Source organism: Orcinus orca, chromosome 13 (genome assembly GCF_937001465.1).
Source record: "Orcinus orca chromosome 13, mOrcOrc1.1, whole genome shotgun sequence".
Taxonomy (NCBI): domain Eukaryota; kingdom Metazoa; phylum Chordata; class Mammalia; order Artiodactyla; family Delphinidae; genus Orcinus; species Orcinus orca.
In genome coordinates, this window is record NC_064571.1 from 65,612,008 (window position 1) to 65,630,055 (window position 18,048).

Sequence of the window (18,048 nt, forward strand, 5' to 3'; positions counted from 1 at the left end):
AAACCAGCCCATCCATCTCCTAATTTACAAAACACGACATTTTGCAAACTGTTTACTTAGGTCCATGCCAACAATATTACTCAAATGTAGTGGAGTGAAAAAACCACAGGGAATAGTGTAGTTGGCCAAGAGAAGTATTTGGGGATCTAAAATTACAGGGAAAATCATACAACATTCATTTTACTTAGTCCCAAATCTCTATCAGATGATGTTTAGCTGAAAGATTCTAAAATTGGCAGTGAGAAAGGAAAAGCTGTCTTAAAGTTTGGGCCATGCCAGGGTAGCCTTCAGAGAAGTAGGAGGAAATGGAATAAGGTGGTGTGTCCTTGAAAAGCTGTCATAATAAGCAGTGTCTGTCAGGCAAGGGATAAGCACACAGAAAAAATAGTAGAAAGAAAACCAAAGGAGAATTATTGCCCAAAGGTGAGAGGAAACAAAAAAGGAAGTAGAATTCTTTAGGTAGCATTTAGAGGATAGTATTTACAACACAGCAAAATCAGAGATGCTGGTTCAATTCAATTCTACTCGATTCAGTTAGCATTTGTACTATGGCAAGGAACAGAGCCTGGGTACTTAAAATGACACAAAGAAAATCCTGCAGGACTTCTCTGGTGGCACAGTGGTTAAGAATCCGCCTGCCGATGAATGGACCAACACAGGTTGGATCCCTGGTCTGGGAAGATCCCACATCCCGCGGACAAATAAGCCCACGTAGCACAACTACTGAAGCCCGAGCACCCTAGAGCCCGTGCTCCGCAACGAAGAGTAGCCTCCGCTCTCCGCAGCTAGAGAAAGCCTGTGTGCAGCAATGAAGACCCAACGCAGCCCAAAATAAATAAATAAATAAATTTATTTTTAAAAAGTGTTTTTAAAAAAAAAGAAAGAAAGAAAATGCCACTCCCCAGGAGCTCCACGTTGATGGGGAGGCAGATGCCCCTCTCCCCTGGTCCAGCCATACCCAGAGCAAAGTAAGAGTGAAAACAGAGTGCTCCCAGAGAGGGGGAGAGAGAGCCATGATTTTCACCAGGGGATCTGAGAAACACCAAGAGGGGTGTGTAAAAAGCTGAGGCGCCCAGGAGGGAGAGGGTCTAAGCAAGTAAACAGGAACCCCTGAGAGCTCACATCTGTCAAATACTGTTGTGCGGGGGGCAGGGGGACAGCTGCTCTCCAAGAACTCTGTGTATATTACATCATGCGGTCCCCCAACAAGCCTCTGAATGATAGCACAAACCATCATCACACCTGTCCTGTGAATGGGGTAACTTAGCCTTGCCCCAGCTCTCACAGTCCAAGGTCACATAGTGAGGATGTGTTGACAAAGTGTTAACATCAAGTTAGGTGCCTTGTATTCTAACTCCAAAGACCGAACTTCTAACCATGGACTTATACTGCCTCTAGTTCACGGCACGCAAAACTGAGGCCTAGAAAGGACAGAGAGAAAGAGGAGGAAAGCAAGAAAGGCGGGTCAGGTGGGACAGTAACAGGCAGAATTTCCTTCTTGTAACCACATTGTCTTGGGTCTAAATGACACCGTGCACACAGATTCTTGGTGCCCAAGGGACTGTGCTTACATGAAATGTTCAGTCCTTAATAATAAGCTAGGCCAATAATAGGTGCACGTGAGCTTATACAAATACAGCTCTGATGTATTTTTCCATAAGTACCAAAACAACCACTTTGTGCCACACCAACAAATTATGTACTATTTTCTCTCCCCTAGGAAGATAGGAAACATCATTAGTAAAACATGCAGTTAGAGCGAGATAATCCTGGTGGCACAGCGGTTAAGAATCCACCTGCCAGTGCAAGGGACACGGGTTAGATCCCACATGTCACGGAGCAACTAAGCCTGTGTGCCACAACTACTGAGCCTATGCTCTAGAGTACACGCACTGCAACTACTGAGCCCGCATGCCACAACTACTGAAGCCCGCGCGCCCAGAGCCCGTACTCCACCAACAGAAGTCACCACAATGAGAAGCCTGTGCACCGCCATGAAGAGTAGCCCCCGCTCACCACAACTAGAGAAAGCCCGTGTGCAGCAATGAAGACCCAACACAGCCAAAAAAAAAAAAAGAGCAAGGTAAGATCATAGTTTCTCCCTTATCTGTAAATTATTGTGCTTAATTATCATATCAGGGTGGTTTTAAAAACATGAGCAGCTGAATGTATTATTTTCTGCATTTTTGTGTATTTAAAATATTTTATAATTAAAAATAAAATATTTAGTGGAAAAAGCGCCCAATGTGTTCCAAAGTGTTTCAACCTTTTTTAAAACCACTTTATTTAACCACCTATGTATCATTAACAATTTTGCAAGTGTCCAACTCTTGTAAAAATGTATGTATTTATCATTCAACTAACAAAAGAAAAACTGGATGTAATAACCCTGTATGCAGCCATCTTTGTATGTACTATTTAAAACTGACCTAAAGCAATGTGTAGAGGGCTCCTGCCTTGACAAGTTTCTAAATTGCTAAGTGTTAGGCTTGGCCTTCAGATTCCCACACAAAGTGTCATAAATATTGCCCAGGACAGGGTTCCTTCTGGATCACTGTTTCTCAAAAGGTGGGCCACTTCCATCAGCATCACCTGATGTGCTCATTAAATAAAAATCCCAGAGACTCTGATTCAAGAAAGCAGTTTAACAAACTCCTCCAGCGACCAGCTGCACATTCATGTTTAAGAGGCATCATAGAATCTCTTTAAAGCAGAACAAGTGGAAATGCCCAGAGGTATAACCAAAATCACCAGTGGCCAGTTCCTCACATCTTCTGCTCCCTGAAGCAGCCAGAGCTCCTGAATTAGGGAAGAAGCCACATTAGATCCACAGTCACAGACTATGTGGGAGGAGCGCAACTGAGCCTCTGCCCACCCGCCCTGGGGTCATTGCTAGGGAATCCCTGACTGCCTCAGGGGTGGCCCAGCTCTGAGCAGCCCACTTCTCAAGCCCACGTGCAGAGCATCTATGGCCTTCTATCATGAGTTGAATGGTTCCCCCCACAAAGAAAGCTGTGTTGGATTCCCGATCCCTGGTACCTTAGTTTGTGACCTTATTTGGAGACAGGGTCTTTACAGAGGTAACCAAGTTAAAAATGAGGTCATTATGGTGAGCTCTAATCTGATATGACGGGTGTCCTTATAGAAAGGGGAAATTTGGACACAAAGATAGACATGCCTAGAGGGGAAATGAGGTGAAGAAACACAAGGAGAAGACAGCCTTCTGCTAGCCAGGGAGAGAGGCCTGGAACAGATCTTCCCTTACAAGGAACCAACCCTCTCGACACACTGATTTTGGACTTCTAGCCTCCAGAACTATGAGACAATACATTTCTGTTGTTCTAAGCCACCCAGTTTGCGGTACTTTGTTACAGGCTTGGGAGATCACACAGCGAATAGAGGCAGTGAAAGCCAGTCCAAAGCAGGGCTGCCAGGAGAGTCGAAGACCAAGACCTCAAGAGAGATGCTGCCACACTGGACGGCCAGGAAGCCTAGGGCAGTAGAAAGAACAATAAACCAAGAGCCACAGAGCTGGGGTGGGGTCTGAGCCCTGCCCCCCATTTAAAAAGGGGGTAATAAATCATGGCTGCCTGGTCGTGAAGGTCAAGAAAATGCTCTCCAGTGCTGGCTTCTGCAGCACATACACTAATATTGGAAAGATACAGAGAAGATTAGCGTGACCCCTGCACAAGGAGGACATGCATATTCACGAAGCATTCCTTTTTTTTTTTTTTAAAGTAAAAGAAAGAAAGCGAACGCCCTTCACAGGCTCCGAAGCACTGCACAAATTACCCTCCCCTCATCAGCAGCTTCTCAACCCCTGCTCTGATCTTGGTCAGTGTTACAAGAGTGGCGACACCGCCCTAGCACTCCTAGTTGCCCTGTTCATTGCTAGGAAGAACTTGGAAGCAAAATCTGCATTTTAGGAAAACTTATTTGAGCTCCCAAACACGTTTGAGTATGTTTGGAATATCCAAGACAACAAATAACAGGCTCAGAAACAGCAGACTCCCGTGGTGGCCAAAGGTCCTCTGAACAAGGCAGGCTTCCTAAGGGCCAAGGGTTCAACGGGCAGAGAAACACTTCACTAAAGCAGGCCGGGCAGGGGCGGGAGGGCGGGGTGTTCAGGTTGGCCCAGGGGCTGCAGGGTTTCACAATGAAGGTTTAAGTATGATTGCAGCCCAGGATTTATGGTTCCTAAATGTTTGTTTTAACCAGTGCTGAGAACACATATTTGACCCAGTGTGAACTTGACCTCTGGGTCCTTCTCCCTTCACCGGGCGGTCTGTGCCGCACGACAAGATTTTCCAGCCGACCCTCCCACCCCTGCTCCCAGTACTGGGGCCGGGGCGGTGCTCCCAGCAGCTGCCACAATAAACCTCACTGTGGATCTATTGGCGAAGCAGCTGTCAATGGCCACAGCGGGCAGACGAAAGCTGTGTGATCACTCCGGGCCCAACTTCCGAGCTCAGCTAGCGCAACGCCAAGCCCAGAGGGACAGGAGACGGCCTGAAAGGCCTCTGTCACCTGCAACTCCAGCCACACCCCACACTCATGGACGATGCCCTCGACTGCGGCAACTCTAAGCACCAAGGGTAGACGTGACTACGTCTCTTCTGTATATAATTAAGGAAAATGTCTAGGGTTGGCTTTTGGGTTTTTTTTCCCCCAAAGCACTGTGGGCTGAATGCCAGTGGAAAAGCAATGGAATATCGATTTTCTGTTTCTTGCTAAGGAGAGAACAAGTCATTTGATGTGCCATGAGTTAAGTGAGTAAAAACAGACCCCGCACTCTCTACAGCTGGCTGCGTTTCTCCTCTATTCACAGACCCTGGCACATGGTAAAAGCTAAACAGATATCCATTAAAGAAATGAAAGAACCATCCATGCATTTAGGGAGGGCCTGCCATGTGCCAGGCACCCGCTTTGGATTCAGATCTGCCATCTTTCCTGTTCCATCCACCTCATCCTGCCAACCCGGCCTCACCCTCATCTCCCCTTTATTCTTTTGTGTTGTCTGTTCCCAGGTCCAGTCTCCTCTTTAAAGCTGAGCCCACTGGCAATGTCTCTCTCTGGCCTGCACTTACCCTGAGAGGGGCACAATAAGATTGGAACAACCAAGAGGGGGTGGGTTCAGTTTAGACAGAGGGAACAAAATGCAAAAATGGGGATAGGCCAAAAAAAGTTAACACCCTCCCAATAAATGTGAACCCCTTGGAAAGGGAACAGATGCAGTGCCTTCTCCTTTGCCCAAAATGGACATCGCTATCAGCAGTCGTTCCACATTAATAACTAAAATGCCATATCTCGAGCTGTGATTTCAATTCCTAGAGACACACATACAGAGGGTGTCTGGAAAAGAAGCATTAACATGCAACTGGGCATCTCTATGTAGAGACTGGGTGGCTAAAGCCCTCGGGGCTGCCGTTGCGGACACCCACATCCATTCTCTCTGCCCGTGTGGGTCTGCTGCCATTTGTTTCACATCTCTCTGATTGGCAATTTCAGGTTTGCCAAATCTTCAGTCTTCAGAAGCATTTGCCTATGGCCCATTTAAATTAAGTTTCAATCAACTAAAAACAATCCAGTCTGCCCCGAAGGGGCACCTTGTTTTCCTCACAGGATTAAGCAAACTGAACAACAGAAACACATCCCAACTCTTATGCAGAAATATTTTTTGCATCAACTGGAAAACGGTCTCTACAAACTGAAATTCTTCAGCTAAACCCTTTCAATTATCCTCAAAATAGAACTGACAATTACAAGGCATCCTTGCTGTTGATTTAAATTTAATGTACACATTTAAATGTGCATACACATTGTATGATAACGACTACCTTTTTTTAATTTGAAGTATAGTTGTTTTACAATGTTGTGTTAATTATGTATATGATGATTACTATCGTAATAAGGAAATTCATGTTGACATGCCATTGGTTTTTGTATTTGTTAAGTGTAATAAACCATATCCAAGTGCAATTGTTCAATCTCAGCATAATAAGGAAGTGAGAGAGGAAAGAGACCACAAAGCAATTGCTTTTGCAGTCTAAATTTCACTAGTATTTACCAAAGTAGTTGTAGTCACAAAAATTGGTGTCAGAATTTTTTCCATTCAATTTATGAATACCTTAGGGGAGAACTTTCCATCTAAACAGCAAGCTTTACACAAAGAGAACTAGAGATACACAAATAATCTAATATTTAGTCTCTTTCAAAGTTCTTCTAAAATAAATCATTCTGGGATACAAAACAACCCAGCCTACTTTATTTCTTTTTTCTCAGTAATCAAAGCCAGGCAGGATGGAACTGACTGGCGTTTTCATTTATTCCTTTTTTTATTCATCTATATTGAGGTATAATTGACAAATAAAAATTGTATATATTTAAAGTGTATAACAATGTTTAGATATACGCACACATTGTAAAATAAGCACCACAGTCAAGCTGATAAACATACCCATCACCACACAGTTAACGTGTGTGTGTGTGTGTGTGTGTGTGTGTGTGTGGCGGGAACACGCTAAGATCTACCCTCTGAAGAAATTTCAAGTATATAACACAGTACTGTTAACTATAGTCACACCGCTGTATATTAGATCTCCAGAACTTATTCATCCTGAGGGACTGAAACTTTGTACCGCTTGACCAATATCTCCCTATTTCCCCCTCCCCCAGCCCTAAACTACTTTAAAGCTGTAATATAAAAAGGGATCCACATGTACATTCTTTGAAAAGAAGATGACGAGAAACATACATAGGGAAGAAAGAAAACCAAATAATGGATAAATGAGACAGGATTTACTTGGCTTGATTCAATAATAAACTCTAAGACTCCTTCTGGTTTCATCAAGGCTTTCACATCCATCATTCTATTTCACCTTGATACCTGTAACAATCCTAGAAAGTAGTCAAATTTGGGGTTTGTTTTGTTTTGTTTTGTGTTTTTGGCCACGCCATACGGCATGTGGGATCTTAGTTCCCCAACCAGGGATTAAACCCACACCCCCTGCAGTGGAAACGTGGAGTCTTATCCACTGGACCGCCAGGGAAGTCCCAGTAGTCAAGTTTTTAGCACAGTCATTTCAGGATGGGAAAATATAAGGGTCAGAGAGGTCAAATGAATTCCCCAAGGCCACACAGCTAGTGAACGCTTGAGGGTTTAAACTCAGGTTTCCTGAACCCAAGGCCAGGGGTCTTTCCTGGTGTCACACTGCTTAGCCATGGACACAAGTTTTGCCGCATCAGTGGTAACCCCAGTTGTCCCATGTGAAGGTATAAGGCTCCCTCATCTCCCTGGCTCTGCACAGGGAGACAAACACAAGACCCCCCATTGAAACATATCCATCTAGCGTATATTACTTTGGATTGAGCACTGACCTAACCCAGCATCATTTTTAAAAACACAACTGTTCTTGAAAGAAGTTGTGATTTAAGCTTCCACCATTTGGGCCTGAATTAATTTGTCAGATTGGGCAGTACTGGAAGGCTAATGTTACATTGATTGCTTAGGTCCCGGTGCTGTCCAAGGGCTACCTTCTAGAAGCTGGAAGGATAACTTAAACCAAAAGCCGGAAGCATTTGCTATTGGTATCGTGAGACTAAGCCAACGGAGCAACTTCCTCTGGAACACTGTATACAGTAACTGTGCAACCCTAACTTTTCTGACGGGTAGCCTTTTGCAGCCTTTCTCTTTCTGGGTCACCAGAGGGCAAACCTGGCTAAGCCGAGGCACACTTGTGCCCTTGCCTCCCTCACCTGGAGAAGCAGGAAGCCACGAGGTGATTCCTCAAGATCGGATGTTCTCCTTCTAGAGCATCTTCTTTGGACCTGCAAATCCTCAGACAACCTAAGAATGGGGTACTACTCTCTTTTCAGAGAGGGCACTCAACGGCATCATTTGCCAAGTAAACTTCTTTGAAAGTCTTAACACATTCTCTCTAATGGGCACCAAGGAGCACTCACCATCACCTATAACAACCTGCTCTGTATCTTTAATCTTTACACAGCAATACCCACTTTGCACAGCAATGCTGCTGTCATGGATGAGCTGTCTGCACATAACAGGCAAACAACATCATAGCAGGAGTTACCGAAGGGAGGAGAGGGTATGTAATTGGACCCAAGCAACTGTAAATTCAGGAAAATGCTGGTGCGCTATTGTCAAGTGTAATCTAAGAAGATGTGAAGAATTACGACAATCTAAAATGCCTGGGGCTTCCCTGGTGGCACAGTGGTTAAGAATCTGCCTGCCGATGCAGGGGCCACGGGTTCGAGCCGTGGTCCGGGAAGATCCCACATGCCGCGGAGTAACTAAGCCTGTGTGCCACAACTACTGAGCCTGCACTCTAGAGCCCACGAGCCACAACTACTGAGCCCGCATGCCACGACTACTGAAGCCCGCGCACCTAGAGCCTGTGCTCCACAACAAGAGAAGCCCGCGCACCGCAACGAAGAGTAGCCCCCGCTCGTCACAACTAGAGAAAGCATGCGAGCAGCAACAAAGACCCAACACAGCCAAAAATAAATAAATAAAATAAATTTAAAATTAAAAATAAAATGCCTACAACCCTGAGTATTTCTGACCTAGCGGTTTGAGTTCAATATCAAGGAGGCTGATTAGTGAGTTCATGTCTGCCACTACTCCTTGATCACAGCCAAATCATAACCCACCTGGACACTGCTTTTTATAAAACTAAAGCCACTATGCCAAAGTCCTGTTTCTTTCAAGGATTGAAGGCATCTTCCAACAAGCAAGTTCACCAGAATGACTGTAATAGAAATGACCATAATAGAAAAAATTTTTAATTAATTCAGCAGCATTTTAAAATCCAAACCGTATACAAGACAAATTGCTAAATTTTACTTATTACACTGAATACCAAAAAGCAGCTAAAATTTTGAATGATTCTAATCCACATGTTTATGGTTCAAACTCTATGCAGAGAACACATAAGAATGCTTAACTACTCCTGAATGGAAGTAAGAATTCTTTATGTCCAGGTAGCACCAGACAGAATCAACTCGTCAAGAGGACCCTCAAAGAATATTTTACCTTAATCCTTAATTTCACAATGCAGAGGGAAGTATTTTCTGATGTTCTCAAATCTATATGCATCATTAATATATGTTTCAAAACACTCCTAAGCCTGTGTATTAGCTGGAGAAGCAATGCAGGAAAACCCACTTGTCAGTTCTGAAGAACAGTAGAGTGGTTACCTCCTAGGAAACAGGCCACAAGGACGGCAGATTCTGAGTGCTGTTTTCAGAAAGCTTTAACACTACTGATGTTTTGTTCCAGAGCAGGGCGTCCTACTTCCCATTCCCCTCCTACCATCAACTTAAAGAATGTTTTTCGTTTGTCGATATCCATGGTTAAATTAATTGCACTGGTTCTGCCATACGGCACATCCTCCAATGAGAATTTCTTTTCCTAGCCCCTGATTCACGGTGGTAACAGAGTAATTAATACCATGGTTGGGTGCAAGGGAATCTTGGATGCACGGCACGGTTTTGTACAATGAATCGCTGCTGGCCTTGATACCATCATTACCCTGGCCCAGCCCTTCCTGGGTGGTGATGAAGGCTTCAGATAACGGGGTAGACTGCATCACAGACATTGCATAGCCTCTTCAAGTGACCCCTGTGGGATGCCTCGTGTGGACAGACCCACTTCACCTACTGTGCAGGGCTGCTGTGAACCTGGAAACTTACGTTTGGCGCATCTCTGGGAGCCAGGGGCCTTACTCCAGCCATGGCAGCACTGCCCTCCACAGACATTGACCCTGAAACAAACAAAGCAAGACCCCTGAGTCCAGTAGTAGCGACACTCCCTTCCAGAGAACCCAAGCCTCCAGGGTGCTCCTGCAAGCCCAGCCTCCTGCTTCCACATTCCTCTGGCTTCGAAACAGGGACCCAGGATGTCCAACCCAAAGCTGCCCAAGCAGAAGGGTAAGGACAGTGTATCAGGGAAGGATGGAAGAACCAAAACCTGCATAACCTAGAACTATACAGGAGGGGAGAACAAGGTCCAAATAAACGGTTTTCTTAACTCAAAAGTAAAGCAGAGCCAAATGTATTTTGTGTATTATCTGCACCCACGTTTTAAATTGAATCTGAGTTTCAGAGAGAGGCGTCCAAACAGGAGTGAAATCACAACGCTTGGAACCACCCCTGAAGAAAACAACAACAACAAATAAGCAAAACAAGTCTTCCCCCACACTCTCAACCTGTGATTAATGAGGAGGAGGGGCAAGGAGGACGTTTATGAACGCCCAGTAACAGAAACTATCCAACCGAAACTCCTGTCAATGCTAAGACACGCCGCCCCAGGAAAACAGACCCCACAGGTGCAGGGAAGCCAAGCTCACAATTAGTAGGATGCTGAAAATTCCAGGTCACAAAACAGGAAGTGGATCTTTACAGGCAGCCCTCCTCCAAACTTTTTTTTTCCCATTAGCTCAAGAAAAAAAATTAAACTGAGCTGCAAAGAGAAGTTTAATTGATGCTGAGGGATTAAGCTGTAGTGACTTCATGTTTACGCCCATCTTCTAGGAGTAGTTTGGTTCGCGCACAGGAGGTTACGCCCCAGGCAGAAATGCCTTTTGTGTTTACCCGCAGCTCAGTAACAATGCGATCGGAGTTTATCCTCAAAGTTCCCCGGCTTCCCCGCACTCCGCTCTTCCCGCCGCGCTGCAAGCGAGGCAGGCAGAGGTGGGCGGGGAGGAGACAACCCACCGACGGCGCACTACGCCCACGGCCGCCGCTGGGCTCCCAGGAGCCGCGTCTCCCGGGTACCCGCGCGAGCGGCGCGCGCGAGGAAGGAGGGAGGGTGTGGGCTTACCCCTGCAGCTGCTGCTTCTGGTGAACCTGCAGCCTCGAGCCCCCGCCGCTCTGGGTCTCCTGCGGCACTTTGGAGCGCACCGCTTGCCTGCCTTGTTTGGCGAACGGCGCGGCCGCCGGGTGACCGCCAGGCTTGGGGTGGAGCTGCCCGCCGGAGCCCCCGGGACGCGCCGGCTCCGGCGGTGGCGGTGGCGGTGGCCGGAGCCCCTGCAGGGCCGCGCCGCCGGGCGGGCTGGTGCGCCGAGTCCGCTCCGAGGGGGCCCCGGCGCCCGCCGAGCTACGGCTGTACCTGGCGTTGAGCGCGACGTTGAAGGTCCGCGGGCGCTGGGGCCCGCCCAGGGGCAAGGCGCCCGCCGCCAGGCCGGGGCCCGGGCGCACCACGTACGTGATCCTCCGCACCCGGCAGTGCACCGAGGACGCGAGCAACCCTGCCCAGAGCAGGAGCCCCCACCTGAGCCAGGCCCCCGCCATCGCGGGCCCCAGCCGGCGCCCCCGGCCCCGGTCCCCGCCCCCGGCCGCGCCGCTCGCCCGGTGCGGCCGCCCACGCGCACTCAGGCTCCCCCGAGAACAACCGGGAGCCCGGGAAAGGCGGGGAGGAGGAAAACTCGGTTGCAGGAGAGGAAGTTCTGCGGGCTGCTGAACGGCCCCAGACCCCAGCCGAAAGCGGCGGGGAGGAGGGGGCGGGGTGGGGGTGGGGAACGCGGGGCCCGGCAGGGGAGGGGCGAGGGGCGCGGGCCGCGCAAGGTGAGGGTCCGCTCGCCCCGCCGCCGGCGCAGGGGCTGCCGCGCCCGGGACCCGGCGAGAGTGGGCGAGGGCGGGTGTGAGCGCGCTGGACGCTCAGCGGCAGCCCGGGCTGCAAAGTCTTTAAAAAGTTTCTCTCGCCGTGGAACCGAGTGTCAGATCTGAACAGCCAATCTCCGGCAGACGTGACGTCAGGCAGTAAATCCTAATTGGGGAAAGCGTGAGATGAGCCCGAGAACACGCCGCCACCCTCCACATCCACATCGATTGTTCCTATGGGTCGGCAAGGCAGAGGTCCCCGCTCCTCGATCCCGTCTCCCGGGAAAGGACAAAGGACTCGGCAAAGTCACTGAACGGTCCTTTCCTTCTAGAAGCCCCACAGGACTCATTTGATACTGTCTGGAAGGCATTTCCAGTCATTTTCTTATCCGTGTTTGCTCGGATACTTGCTGTGGGTATTGGATTAAAATACTAGATCGGGCCCCAGAAAGGACTGCTCGGGGTGCGCGGAGTGTCCATCGAAAGTGTTTAGATGGTTCCCTTTGGGATTGTAAACTCCGCGTGACTGTTTCTGAGTGTGCAGCTTCTGGTACCCTACTCCTCTCTTGGCATGTACCAGGGTGGGCAGCAGGGGGCGCCCGCGTAGACTGGGAAAACCGCAACAGGAATCGACCCCGCAGGCAGCCCTGCTCCTGGTGAAAAGGCCTCTATGACAGGAATACAGGGCTTAGGATCCATGATAACGCCAAGCCATTATTAGTCTCTTTTTAAAGTCAGATCAGTTCCCTGGACCCCTATCCGAAAGGAAAGGATCACTCACCGGAGATGACACAAAAATCACATTAAGGGAGATGCAGAATGTCCCAGGGGACAGAGTCCCTGGGGTCAGGGTGCTTTTGGGTGGAAACCATGAAATAGTAACATATTTACTTCTAGCATTTGAATTTAAAACGGTGTCTCCAGCAGCATTCACGCTTTTATTACATGAATGCAATAGAAAACTCCGCATTGGCTAGTGGACAGTTGGTAGCAGGTGACAATGGTTTAAAAAGAATTAATAGAAATGATTTAAAGTTGAAGAAACTTAATCCCTTAATCTATTTTTTCTGTACATTGGAGAAAGACCTCCAATATTTGATTTGGCAGGAGAGGGTCTCAGTCCATCTGTCTGACCACCAGTTTCATGTGAGAACACACTCTGAGAGCCAGGCACAGAATAAACAGCATTTGACCAGAGGGAGAGACCTCAGTTCAGTCCTAACACTGCCGCTAAGTAGCTGAAAGACCACAGGCAGTTCACCTCTCCTCTCTGAACCTTGACTTCCTCCTCTATAATCCAACAGAGAAGTTGGATTAAAAATTCCTTTCAGCCCTAAGAGTCTGTGGCTCTAAGAACATCCCTGTGGACAAGATGAGAGGTCACTCAAGGTCAGTCTCTGAGCCAGGCCAAAGGGAACCAGCTGAGAAGACTGAGGAAGGAGGGTGGGTGAAGAAAATGCCTCCCAGGCTGGGATTCTGTAGAAAGGACAGCGCACAAGCTAATAAATATTCACCAAGTGCTGCTCTGAGGCAAGCAGAGAGGCTGACCCTTTGCAGAAACAAAGTATCACAGGCACAACCTTTTTGTTCTGGAGAATCTTCCTATCTGGTTAGAGAGAAAAAATGTAAATAAACAAAAGCTTTTTAAAAAGATAAATAAAGCAACAGTTTGAGATAATAACCGAACTCTCCCAAGGCGGTATCTGATTTGTGAGAGGGCAACGTCACTGGACAACCCACAATTCTTTGTCATCTCATGGAAAATTCACAACATGTAGGGAAAACATTTCCTACCCGCAGCTCAAATCAGTCTACAGAGATTTTCTCTCTCTGGTAGGGATTATGAGCAACAGTTGACGTGGATGGGGCCAGGGGGTGTCTAGAAGCAATAACTCCATGCTGAAGAGCCTAGGCTGGAAAGAAGACGTGTCAGACAGGTGAAAGCTCAGGAAATAGTGATGGACAGCATCACCAAAGGACCAGACTGCAGTCTGTGGTGGTGGGTGAGCTCTTCTTGTTAGGCACTGCAGGACTCAGATGGACGGCATACATCAAAGCCTGTTTTGGTCAATGAGAGGCAGCTGCCTGCAGAGGGCAGAGCCTGGACAGGGATCCAGAGGGCTGGGCTGGAGCAGTGTGGCTGCTTCACTTCCCACGGGAACCTGAGCAAGTCATTTCACCTGAGAGCCTGTTTCCAGAGGGCCTGGAGATCAACCCAAGGTCCTCACATTTGGGGACAGCAGTGAGCTCAACCACGCTCTATGACTGCAGAAAAAAAATGTTTCAAAAGATACAACGCAATCTTTCTTTCTCTTGACCCACAGCAAAGCAGAGGTGGGTATCTCACCCCAGTCTTCAATCTGATTACGACCTGCCTTATGACAGATTTGGATACGTTACAATCAGATAATCTCTGAAACGTAACCACGGGAAGAATCTCTAGCGTAAATGTTAATCTCATCCGTGAATGATCATATACATTTGTATGCATGTGTGTTTATATACAACCATGAATGTGGTAATATACACATAAGCAAGCAGCCCCTCTAGTTGAGAAACTCCAGCAAAGTCATAGTTTTTCCACATCAATCTCTCGCTGTCTACATAACTAGTAAGATAATCCTTGAAAAATGTGTTGTGCAACCTATGTACTATCATATGAGATGGTCACTCATCTAAAACACTGAACTCGCTATTAATCTGAAAATGAAAGCCGAGTTTCTTTCAGGCATGGGGACCAGTCTTTGCCAAGTTTAGACCCTGTTTAATGCTAAGACCCCTAGGTTTCAAGGTCCGTTTATATGGGCAGTACACAACTTCCTGGTTCAAGACACAAGTCTTTAAAGATCTCATAAAACTTCTTGGACTTCAGATGGTTTTTACAAAACAATACTCAGATGAGCTAAGTGTAAATGAATCAGAAAAAAGGATTATATTTCCCATAAAAACTCAAGGGTTTGAGGATTAGGGGAAGAAAGGAAGGCTGGCAAATGCCAAACTTTTTAAAGCACTTTGAAACCATTAGTCAAATTCTAAATGCAGCCAGTTTCCCTCATCCTTACATTTTATGAGTTTTGTAACTGAAAATCTTTTCCCACATTTAAGATCAGCTACAAATCAACTTCTGTGGCTGCCTACGATCAGAATCCCTTCCGCCCATCTTTTCTTCCAGCCAAGGATTTCATGGAGCCCCTCTTAGTTCTAATTGCATCAAGAAATTCTTAGAAAGAGAGGGGAGAAGAGACAGAGAGAAATAGGAATTCAGTGAGTTGTAGACAAAAGGAAGAGAAAGGAGAGTAAAAGCAAGAGAGAGAGGGAGATTGAGGAATGGAAAAGAAAGGGACGGGAAAACAGGAGAGAAAGTGTGAAGACAGAGAGGGGATGCAGTGGAAGGAGGGACAAAAAGAGGTGGGTGGAGGGAAGCTAGGAAGAGGATGGATTGGAGAAGTGCAAAATGAAGGAGAAATCAATGAATGAGAAGAGGAGCAAACAGGTAGGAGGAGGGGAAAAGGAAACATAGGGAGAGGAGAATTATACCCGGCATCCACGGGCTAATCTTCTCAGGCTGCTCACCAGGACCCTGGCAGCCATTTCTGAACCTCGGTGGGTTCTGACCTGAACATCAGCTTGTCCAGGTTTGGGCTAGAATTAAACCTGTGACCTTGGAAGGTGCTAGCAAGGTGGCTGGCTGGCTGCCCTACACCACATGCGAAGCGGGAGACACAGGACGTCCTGTGTTCTCTCACACAAGCTGGTGGCCAAAGACCGCAGCTTCAGCTCGAGATGCCTGCAAGGAGGTACTACATTTACTCTTGTGGTCCTCTCCCTTGTTCTTTCAACCATTTCATCAAAAGAGCAGAGATGAAAGAGATTAGAAATGTGTGAGTTCCTCCACGTTTAACTCAGCTTCCATGAAAAATCACACGGAGCTTTACCAATGAAGAAGTAAAGCTCATACTCTGGTTTCTCTTCAGATCATATAAATCATTCGCCTTTTACTAAAGATTTCCGTGGAGAGGAACAATTCTGAGTTTTTACCCAATTTTTTGAGGTCTTGCGTTTGCAAGGCCAATTAAAAAAAAGAAAAAAAAGAAGTAAAGCTGAGACTCAACCCATGGAGGTATCAGTGTTTCTGCCAAGATGTGTCAGCAAGATGGCAACAGAGCTGATGTGCAGAGAAAGATGAGGTGCCCCTGGAACTGAGCAACAAGTGGAACCAAGGTTTACACCAGGGCTTTCCTTCCCTTTAAAGCTTCAGGTCTGAAATCTAAGCATCCTTAGTTGTCACTCAACAAATGTGTGTTGACCCCAGAGCCCCCAACTAGCCTACGTAAACCCACACAGCAAAATCAAAACAAACTTCCATTTCAGGTGGAGAAGTTTAAATAATGCCTGGCTGGATTGCAATCCAAAGTTGCCCCGGGCCAGCGAGTGCCTTTGTGCTGACCCTGAGTGCCTGGCCATGGCAATACAGACCCTGTCCACGTGGAGTCTAATGAGGTAAACAGACCTGGAACAAGTAATTACATGTGTGGTGAGTATTGAAAAAAGGACTGTGGGAAATGAAACCCATAAAAGGAAAAGTGTCAGGGTTATGGACTAGTTTTCTACAAATTTTGAAGAGCCCATCCACAAAAGGAAATTCACCAAAAGTAACGTTTTATGTACACTAAATTTCCCTTTCTGATTATTTTGGTCGTTTCTTACTTACCTTGAGTATAATCAAGGATAAGTATCACACAGTGGCAGCTGCCAAAGACAATGAAATGCCTCTGTCTTCAGGGAACCAAAATCTGTTCATTAATTTACTTTCATTGAGGCTTTTCATACCCATTTAGTCAAATTTTTGAATATTAAACATGAAACTACATAATAATTAAGTAGCTATCAATACAATTTTATTTATACTTTTCATTCACTTCCTCCAAACTTCACTGGGTCATTGGCTGGTCAACATTCAAGAGGGCACAAAGGAAATGTGTTCTTTGTCTCAAAGAGTTTGCATCTTGGGAAATACTTGGATGTACACTGAACTGAGATGCCCTTCAACTCTATGAAACACATGACTTTTGATCACAAAACAGCCCCCAATGAAATGCAGTTCACTTTGGTGCCTCAGTTATAAACACTCTGATCTTCCATTCAGTCAATGGACATTCACCTAGTTTCCCTGCTTAAATTTAAGTTCAAAGATGCCCAGACACCTGCAAGGTTGGTTGAGTGCCTGGTAGGCAAGCAGAGTAACGCTCTCTTCCCTCAAATGCAGGTACTGACAAGTCATGATCCAATTTTAAGAGGAACCTTCCGCTTTGTGTCAGCCCCTATGCTTCCCGGGTTGTTGAGTTGATGGAATTGCTTCTTTATGTAAATTTCAGGACATTAGTCATTGTTATTTCTCTTGTCTACATTAGAATTTTCACCCAATGGCACAAGTATGTGATGCTGCCTGAGTTTAACGCTTGATTCTAATTATTTTTTTCCAAAAATATTCTCTCTGCCTCCCATAAAATTGATTAAAATATCATACAGTGAATAAAGCAGCCTAGAAAAAAGAAGAAAATGAGGGAAGTTACTGTACCACCTCTACATATCAATTCCTAGACAGCCTGTCTGGTCTTCTAAGACCCAAGGCCCTTCAAAGATTGCTTCCTTCTCACTCTTTTAACCTCATCTTGGGCTACTCTCCCAAATGAACCTCTGTTTCAACTACATTTATCTACCCATTTTTCTTCTTTCTCTTTGAAAGAAAAAAAAAAAAAAGGCTGGCCAGCCACTAATCTGCAAAAAAAGGACACCCATATTCCTGCCTCTAGTCTCACCTTACATCATTCTCCTGACATACCATCATCTCTTCAACTAAGTCCTACTCCTCCTTCAAAATAGAATTCAAGATCCTTTACTTCCATGAAGCTCTTTGGACCACCCTAAACCTCAGTTTACTCTCTCTTCCTAACTCTTAGAGCATTTCTCATCCATCTCTGGCATTAAGCACAGAATACATGCTTGGTAGTAGACATAGAATACTTTTGCAGCTGAAGACATTTTTTCTTCTTGGTCTTACTAAGATAAACCAGAACTAAGGCAAGTCATGGTTAATAATAGTTGAGGTTTGGTTACAATGACAACAGATGACAAAGTGACTTGTCTTTAGCTCTTTGAAGGCAGGGTTCTGCTGAACAATGGGGTTTGCCCAAATTTCCCCCCAAACCTAAATTAAGTTGAATCAAGCAGTGGCTCTCTGTAGGAAAAAAAAAAAGTTTTCTCCCTCTGAACTGACAGTTTGAAAAGTTCTGTAGAAAGAATTTTGTCGTATTTCTGTCTGAAAACTGTTACATTCCCAGTAATACCATTAAAGTAGTGAAGGCTTTTATAGCATCTCTTTTTTGTTGCCCTCTCAGCTTACCCTGTTATGGGAGGCCAGGACATATT

The 18,048-nt window shown here is 46.2% G+C and overlaps 1 protein-coding gene and 2 non-coding genes across 10 annotated transcripts in view; 2 read left to right on the plus strand and 1 right to left on the minus strand.

Moving 5' to 3' along the window:
* LTBP1 (latent transforming growth factor beta binding protein 1) overlaps nucleotides 1-11,497 on the minus strand; it is a 423,263-nt gene extending 411,766 nt beyond the window's left edge. For 4 of the 8 annotated variants that reach the window (XM_033425268.2, XM_033425269.2, XM_033425262.2 and 1 more), the window contains exons 1-2: nucleotides 10,841-11,496; nucleotides 9,712-9,782 (exon numbers count right to left, since the gene is read on the minus strand). In XM_033425268.2, the coding sequence (XP_033281159.2) occupies nucleotides 9,712-9,782; nucleotides 10,841-11,310 (541 nt within the window). In that variant the 5' untranslated portion in view covers nucleotides 11,311-11,496. Of the gene's footprint in view, nucleotides 1-9,711; nucleotides 9,783-10,840 lie in introns of all 8 variants that reach the window. The other 4 variants (XM_033425267.2, XM_033425270.2, XM_033425265.2 and 1 more) reach the window with 2 other exon arrangements.
* On the plus strand, nucleotides 3,622-3,728 carry LOC117200801 (U6 spliceosomal RNA). The gene has a single exon (XR_004482494.1). It is a non-coding gene; the product is annotated as a U6 spliceosomal RNA (small nuclear RNA).
* A 4,076-nt stretch (nucleotides 11,498-15,573) lies between the features above and the next one.
* LOC117200794 (U5 spliceosomal RNA) lies at nucleotides 15,574-15,689 on the plus strand. Its single transcript, XR_004482487.1, has one exon. It is a non-coding gene; the product is annotated as a U5 spliceosomal RNA (small nuclear RNA).
* The last annotated feature ends 2,359 nt before the right edge of the window (nucleotides 15,690-18,048 follow it).